This window comes from Sinocyclocheilus rhinocerous, unplaced genomic scaffold, assembly GCF_001515625.1.
Source record: "Sinocyclocheilus rhinocerous isolate Xijiao unplaced genomic scaffold, SAMN03320098_v1.1 scaffold681, whole genome shotgun sequence".
Lineage (NCBI taxonomy): Eukaryota > Metazoa > Chordata > Actinopteri > Cypriniformes > Cyprinidae > Sinocyclocheilus > Sinocyclocheilus rhinocerous.
Genome location: NW_015641029.1, coordinates 289,324 through 297,383, shown reverse-complemented (window position 1 = coordinate 297,383; position 8,060 = coordinate 289,324). Strand labels below are relative to the sequence as shown.

General features: G+C 33.7%; 1 protein-coding gene and 1 long non-coding RNA gene across 2 annotated transcripts in view; both read left to right on the top strand.

Annotated features, from left to right (window-relative positions):
* Positions 1-8,060, top strand: part of LOC107754123 (EF-hand calcium-binding domain-containing protein 6-like) — a 40,090-nt gene that overhangs the window by 9,271 nt on the left and 22,759 nt on the right. Inside the window, exons 6-11 of the mRNA XM_016570444.1 lie at positions 4,379-4,516; positions 4,657-4,784; positions 5,312-5,454; positions 5,544-5,740; positions 7,259-7,366; positions 7,779-7,844. Of these exons, the coding sequence (XP_016425930.1) occupies positions 4,379-4,516; positions 4,657-4,784; positions 5,312-5,454; positions 5,544-5,740; positions 7,259-7,366; positions 7,779-7,844 (780 nt within the window). The remainder of the gene's footprint in view (positions 1-4,378; positions 4,517-4,656; positions 4,785-5,311; positions 5,455-5,543; positions 5,741-7,258; positions 7,367-7,778; positions 7,845-8,060) is intronic.
* On the top strand, positions 1,079-1,513 carry LOC107754125 (uncharacterized). Its single transcript, XR_001641546.1, has 3 exons — positions 1,079-1,154; positions 1,227-1,304; positions 1,436-1,513. It is a non-coding gene; the product is annotated as an uncharacterized LOC107754125 (long non-coding RNA).

Here is an 8,060-nt window from a genome sequence, read left to right as displayed (position 1 = left end):
TTCTTCAGAAATCATTCTATGTTGATTTGCTGCTCAAGAAACATTTCTTATTATTATCAATGTTGAAAATGTTGTGTTTTTGCTGCCTATTTTTATTAGTTTGTTTTTTTTTTTCAAAATTCTTTGATGACTAGAAAGTATTTTTTAATACAAAAAAAGCATTTATTTGAAAATACAATTCTTCTGAAACATTATAAATGTCTTTACTTTTATGATGCATCCTTGATGAATAAAAGTAACAAAAGTATTGATTTTTCTTTTATGCCAAAAATCATTAGGATATTAAGTAAAGATCATGTTCCATGAAGATATTTTGTAAATTTCCTACTGTAAATATATTAAAACTTAATTTTTGATTAGTAATATGCATTGCTAAGAACTTCATTTGGACAACTTTAAAGGCGATTTTCTCAATATTTTGATTTTTTGCAACTTCAGATTCCAGATTTTCAAATAGTTGTATCTCGGCCAAATATTGTCCTATTTTGACCCTTATGACTGGTTTTGTGGTCCAGGGTCACATATATCTACAAAAAGACTTCATTTTTCGCCATTTGGTCAACTCATAAGGGTCAATCGTTTGGGAACTGGACTACATTTGTCATATGATTCTGATTTACTAAAACAACCAGCTCTTTAAAGTCATTCGAGCATACAATGAAAACAATGGCCTTGCTAAATTCTTAAAAGAACTGTCCAATTAGGAGTTCATTCAGGAGTTGATCTGGTTCATAATATTCTTTCATTGAAGAATCTTTCAATCCTGGTCATGCTGTTTTTGATTCACTAAAAAAAATAACACATTCATTCAAACTCAGTTCTTTCATTCACGGCAGTTGATTTGCTGTAATATATATAATTTCCAGAAAAGTAAATAAAAAACAAACTCATTTCAGTGTGTTAGGATTGCAAGTGAAAGTGTGTGTTTCTGGAAAGAACAATAATGTTGAGAATATTGAGTTTTGACCTCATCATTTTTGTATAATGCATTATAAAAAAAGAAAGAAAAAAAATACAGAAACCAATATACCAATTTCACTCTTTCTTTTAAAGCTGGAAGTTGAGCTAAAACAGCGCATTCAAAATACAGGAGCTCTGTTGCTCAAAATCCTGTTCAAGAATAATCACCCTGATGGCAAACCTCTGGTCAACAGGTGAAAACAGACACACACAGATGTAAATATCAGATTTTTTCCCCATTGTCTTATAGTTTGTTGTTTTCCTAGATCTTCTTTACTTGAGATCCTTACAAATTTCCTAAGGAGGCCTGTCACAGCTAAACAGCTGAAAAACCTTCTATTTCGGTAAGTAATGACAATGATCTAACAATTCTTAAAATAAAAATTATGTTGTTGTACTTTAAAGGTCTGTCTAATTATTATTGTTTCAAGATCCATATGATTAAAAGATATAATGTCTTGCTCCTTCTGTGCAGTCTGCACCTCTCTGACCGAGTGCTTATCAGTTTTGAGGAGTTTTATGGTGCCCTGAAAGACCCAGACTCCAATAAAAGTAACCCCGCAGGTCTTCTTACAATTCCTCAGACAATGGCCCTGCTGAGAGGACCTGCACGCAGCAGGTGAGATCTCTGCAGTCCTTACACACTACTATAGTTTTGGTCAAATGAATGGTCCAGTTAACTTGAGAGGAATGTCATATTGAATATGATATTCTTTGTTGTCATGAGGGAAAGTGGAGAATAAAATATCAAAATGTTTTATCAAAATATCAAAAGCTACTTCATAAACAATTATTTCAAATAACCTAATTAACAAAAATAAATAAATAACATAGTATAAACACACTTTTCAAGAAAATCATTTCACAAAAAGATGTTTCTTTTTATACAAAAGTTCCCGTCCTCAAATTTGACAGTCCCTTCCTTTCATCGCTGGTATCACTCCTCTTGTCAAGGCTGTCATTCTGAAATTGAGAGTGCTTTTAAAGGGGACATGACATGGATTTTTTTTTTTATTATTATTTTAATATGTTCCCTGAGGTTAACTTATAATGTTAATAAAGTTTTTTTGCACAAAAAACCCCAAATAAATATGTGGGGAAAAAAAGGTTATTTTCAACCCTCGTTCTGGCACTCAGTCTTAAATGACCTGTTTTAAGGGGCGGGTCCATTAAGACTTGTCAGGAATCGACCACTGTTATGATTGGCTAATGTCATTGTAAGAGTATCAACACCCCCTTGCTTTTGCATGTTGTTTTGAGTGTTTTGACAACATGATCATTTCCAGACAAAGCATTATGAAATCAATTACTTACAGTTTGTGATGCAGCTTCAGTCAGATCTGAGACAGCTTCATCTTTCAACAAATGTTTCTTTGTGAACTCTCTATGACACTGTGCCTCGTTTACAAAACAAAATACTCCAAACAATCCTCTGAAATTGAAAAATTAAAAATAAACTATCCACTTGTTCCTAACGCTGGGAACCTTCTGATATCTAAAGATTGGTACAAAGACCTCATATATGCCAAAAGATCAAGGCAAATTTTATTTCTCATGTCATGACCCCTTTAATAGCTCTTTCGGCAAATTACATCGTCATGCCAGCAGGTGGCAGTATTTCAGTGACTCTTTGAATCATTGACTCGAGTGCAATTCGGCTTTCGCTTTGATTGGGACTATTTTTGTTAGCGGAACAAAAATAGCCAAGAACAGGTCTAAAATACTCTGTGTTTAGTGTAAGTTATCTTATTTATTTAGCAGTTCAAGTTTCACAAGATTTCTCTTTTGTACTGTTGTGTTTACTTTTGCACAAGGCCACCAATATTCAGAACAAAAGAAGGATTGCGACATATATTCTGTATAGTGAAGTATTCTTAGACAAGATCTGGATCAGTGTTTTTACTTCCGTTTTTAGAATTCTAATAAAGGTTATGTTACTATGACCAAATTTAAATCATTTTAAGACTTATTGGGGGCCCACATGATGTTTGCAGAGGTTCCGGCCCTCTCATTGAGAACCACTGATTTAGCATCATTTATAGATTCCACTTTGTTTGATATTTTGTATCTAATGCAACATTCGGGTATTTAAGTGTGTTTGTAGACTTAATGTACACTTGATGATTATTAAAAAAAAAAGAGGTTATCACACAAACAGTGCTCTAGAAAGAGATAACAGTTCAGAAACAGAGATTGTGAACTGCTCACACTCAAAAGTTCACCAGCAGGGAGCTCAGAGTGCGTCTTGTGCCCAGGGTGGACAGAAAGCTAAAGGATGATCAGCAAAGCAGCTTACTGTTCTGGCGCCCCCTCCATTTCTCCCTCTCTGTACTACTGCAACTATTGTACTTAACTGTTTAAAGCATCAGTGTAATACAATGAGGTTGTAGAGGGAGTGTGCGAGAGTGTGAAAGTTTGGTTGGTGTGTGTGTGTCATACTGATTGCGTTAGACCTGGTCAGACCAAGACACACTCCAGCCATGAGCAAAAAAAAAAAGAAAAAAGAAATCTCTGTGACTAATCTCACACATTTTCCCTCTCTTTCTTACAGACACATTGACTATGAGTGTCCAAGTGAGAGATGGGAAAGATAGGATGAGGGAAAGAAAAAAAAGACTGAATAAAAAGACAGCAAGAGAGGGATAAAGATGAAAGAGCAACAGGAAAGAAGAGAAATGTGGCACACATAAAAATGTGCAAAAGGCAGATTTATGGGTCCAAAAGGGTTGAAAATAGAAAGAAAGGATAAGTGAAAGACACAAAGGGACATAATAAGGACAATCATATGTATGATTGACAGCATGTGTATGTGTGAGAGAGAGACAGAGAGGAGAAACAAAAACAGGACTTTTAAACAATTTCTTGCTCCTAGTCTCACACCCCCACACACACAGAAAAAAATAAAATAAAATAAAAAATAAAATATATATATATATAATTTATTTTTTTGGTAACAAAAGCGTAGAAAAACAAACCAAATAAGAAAAGTATAATAAACTGTGTTCTACTATAACAATTTTAAATGTTTAATATCTTCAAGTAAGCCATATTAAATAAATTAAATAGATTTTCAGTATGTCAGTATTTTGAATGTTTAAAATATGTCACACTGTCACAGCATACACTACAATTCTAAAATTTGGGCTCAGTAAGATGATGATGATGATGATGATGATAAAGATTATTATTATTTATTAATTAATTTATTTTTATTTTTTGAAAAAAAAAAAGTATTCAGCAAGGACGCATGAAATTGATGAAAAGTGACAGTAAAGACATTTGTAATCTTACAAACGATTTCTATTTCAAATAAATGCTGATGAATTTTCAATTCATCAAGAATGTATTTTTTAAACATGAAAAATTAGCTCCCGAGTAGCTGTTTGCGATGATTGTGAAACCATTTCTCCTACTGTAGGTTTCTGGAGAGTGTAGAGGTTTTGTGCAAGTCAGACAATCTTACTGAAAGCTGGATTTCTGCCCCAGAGTTCAGAAATATTCTCAACAAACTCAAGCTTCACCTGAAAGATCCTGATTTTGAAAAATTATGGAAAAGGTTTGAATTGATTTATTTGTGTATTTATTTATTATTCATTTGATTAGTTCTGCCATCAAATTGCTTTATAGATTTTAGAATAAAATTGTAATAAAAAAAAAAAAAACTGTAATAAAAAATTCTCCATCTCTTTTAAACAGGTTAGATGTGGATGGACTTGGTGCAGTTAAGCAGACGATTTTTCTAAATAAATTGGGATTGAGCAGAAGGACTGAACCAAACAATGAGAGAAACACTTCTATTACTGTTAAAGCCGAAGACACCAAAGGTAAAGCTGATGATAATAGAATTTGTAGACTACCTAGTACTGTTTCATGAGCTGAATCATTATTATTTTTTATTATAAAGTATCCTTTGATGTCAGTTTACAAAATAATCAATAATCAAATTTATCAACAGTAGTCAGTTAACAAAACAAACTCTGCACTAGAACTGTTTGTGTCCAATCACTTTTATAATTAAAAGAAAACAGAAGTTAAATTATTATTGTACTAAAATTATTAATTGAAGTAAGTATAGATAAATAGTATTGATCATCTCAGAAATAGAGGGACAAGTTTTGCACTGGTTTTGGAGAAACTAGCAGCTTTAGTTTGCTTTATTCTGATGTGTAGTTGAGCAACAGTCCACCTATAGACCACCTATGTTTCGGCAGGGATCTTCTTCAGGGATTTAGCCTTTGCCTGGTTTAATATGAGCTCATCAGATGATGAAATTAATCAGAGACCTGTTATTAGAAAGTTTAAATAGTAATGTAATACACAATTTCCTGTCATACCTTCCTCTTTCCCTCAGCTCCTGGTAGGACACTCTCTAAGGCGGAAGAGGAACGTCACACATCTATCGCCATAGAGGCATGGTTGAAGGACAGATTCAGGGAAGGAGCTCAGAGAATGAAAACTGAGTTTGATAAACTGGATCCTGAGAACAGTGGAAAGGTAGCAAATGGCCTCAGACTTCACAAACAAACTGGTACAAAAATGTTAGTCATATTGATTCATGTAAATATCCTGCATTCTGTTTGTAGGTGAGGGGTGCAGACTTTCTGCAGGTGTTGAAGAAGTTTGACCTGCATCTGAAGAGAGAGCACCTGGGTCTGTTTTTGTCTCGGTGTGGTCTGAAGCTAAAAAAGGGCTGTGTACAGTACTTGAACTTTCTGCGCACCTTCCAGGACAGAAGTTCAGATGGCATCACTCACAAGATCATCTCCAACCCAAAACACAGGTCAGATTTACATCATAGCAATATCCTAATAATATATATTCATATGGAGCTTTGATCCCTCCAGGTTCCAAACACCTGCAAAAATATGCTTAATCAGTGGCAAGAGAGGGCGTTCCTAATATTTCCATAGGGGCATAGATATAAATTAACAGTCTATATTCAAGTGGATTAATACAGGCATATGCCAGTTGTCTTATTCGGATTTCTAGAAACAAGAATTTTGAATTCATTGGAATATGACAATCACTTTGCTGAATTTACATGACATACATAATTCAATTGTAATTTAAATTTAATATCAGAATATTTATCAGAATTTTGCATGTAAACAAGGAGAATACTTCACCTTTGTACACTACTATTCAAATGTTTGGGGTAAGTAAGATTTTATTTTTGAAAGAAATTAATAGTTATATTCATCAAAGATTTATTAAATGAATCCAATTTACAATGCTACAAACAATTTCTATTTTAATCTATTTAATTTCTGTTTATTCCTCTTTTTATTCATATCAATCAATCAATCAATCAATCAATGTCAGTTTCCACAAAAATATTAAGCAGTACAAATGTTTCAACATTGATAATAACAAGAAATGTTACATGAGCACCAAATCAGCATATTAGAACAATTTTTAAAGGCTTGTGTGACACTGAAGCCTGGAGTAATGATGCTGAAAATTCAGCTTTGGCATCACAGCAATAAATTGCATTTTTTAAATATATTAAAATAGAAAACAGTTATTTTAAATTGTAAAAATATTTCACAATATTACTGTTTTTATTGTATTTTTGATCAAATAACTTCAATAGAATTAAGTGTATATTGTGGGATTTCATCTAGATTAAGAAACTGAATATTACCACGTACAAAATTGATTCTGATGAGTGTAGATAATTCTGTTCTGTCATCAGTAACAGTGCAGTGTGGAAACAGAAACTCTTGAGTCTTTTCTGTGCTTACACAGAGCCCAAATTACACAGAAGCATCCAGAGAAAGTGAACTTTAAGCCTTGTAGTCAAACTCTTTCCATTTCTAACAAGCTTACAGCCCATAGTTCTCCCCTGCCCTGGGTCACCCAGCACACAGGGATCAGTAAACAGCTACTGAACACTAGGCCTAAACTGACTGTGTTTGGTTTGATTGGGGTGGTCCACAGCTTAAAGGATTGGCGGATGAATAAAATGGGGCAGGCAAACAGTTGCAATGTATAGAACCTTTCACCATGATAACAAAATACAGTGGCCCCAAAACTTATTAGGATACTAAGGCCACTCTTTACAATCTATGAATTTTATTGCAGAAGATAATAAACAAAATATTAGATGAAATGCAATTTGTAAACAAAAGATGATTTTGAAAAAGAACTTTATTCCAAACTAACTTCACTTTATATTTTTCGAAGTATTTTCTTAATCAACTCTGACTCAGAGTTGTTCGTAGTTCATGTTTGAACCTTAATCGTTTTTATTCTTCAGAAAAAAAAGTGTTTTAAAAAAACGTTTCATTTTCTGCAGGTTTCATTCTGATGAGAACCTCAGTTGTGTTTCCTCTCTAAGTGCCATAGAGGCCAAATTAACTCGCCTGTTTCAGTCAGAGTACCTCTCACTCCTCCAGACCTTTCAGTGAGTACAATCCCATTCTCTCTCTCCATCTCTCTTGCTCCCCTTTTCTCCTTGTGAACAAGACCCCATTAACACCCTCTAAATTGAGAACAGGTATCTTTTCTCTCTCTTTTAACACACAAGATGTTTCACTAAATTTTGGGTCGAAGGTTGGCACTTTTTTGGTCTGTTTAATTATAACTTTGCACTGTTACTAAGAACCTCATCACAGAAACCCTTCTGCTCAAATGAGTTTCCATTTGAACCCTTTAAACTCCAGATCCTCTAACCAGAAGCATATCTCTTGAGTTTGAAAAGCATATTGTCTTACCTTCAGCTTATGCGTTTAGAAAATGCTTTAATGCTATTTGAAAAGTAAATGTAATTTCATTTACAAATATATGTGTTTCTCTGCATGTGTGTATTTGTATAGGAACATTGACAAGCTTAATAAAGGGACCGTTAGTAAAGAAGAATTCCGAGCTGCTATGGAGAGCAGGTATACTATTTCTATCTCTAATTAAGCAACGTCGTTTGCACTGCGCTCTTGCGTTACTTGATCTTTTCATTTTGGTGCGTCAATCTGTTGAGTTACTTAGTATAGGAAATTATGATCCGCACTCACGAGAACAATCTTCTTTTTTCTTTTATTTTACATTCATTACTGATGGGAAAAGACACAAACGTTTCGGCTCAAAGCCTTCCTCAGTGTGTA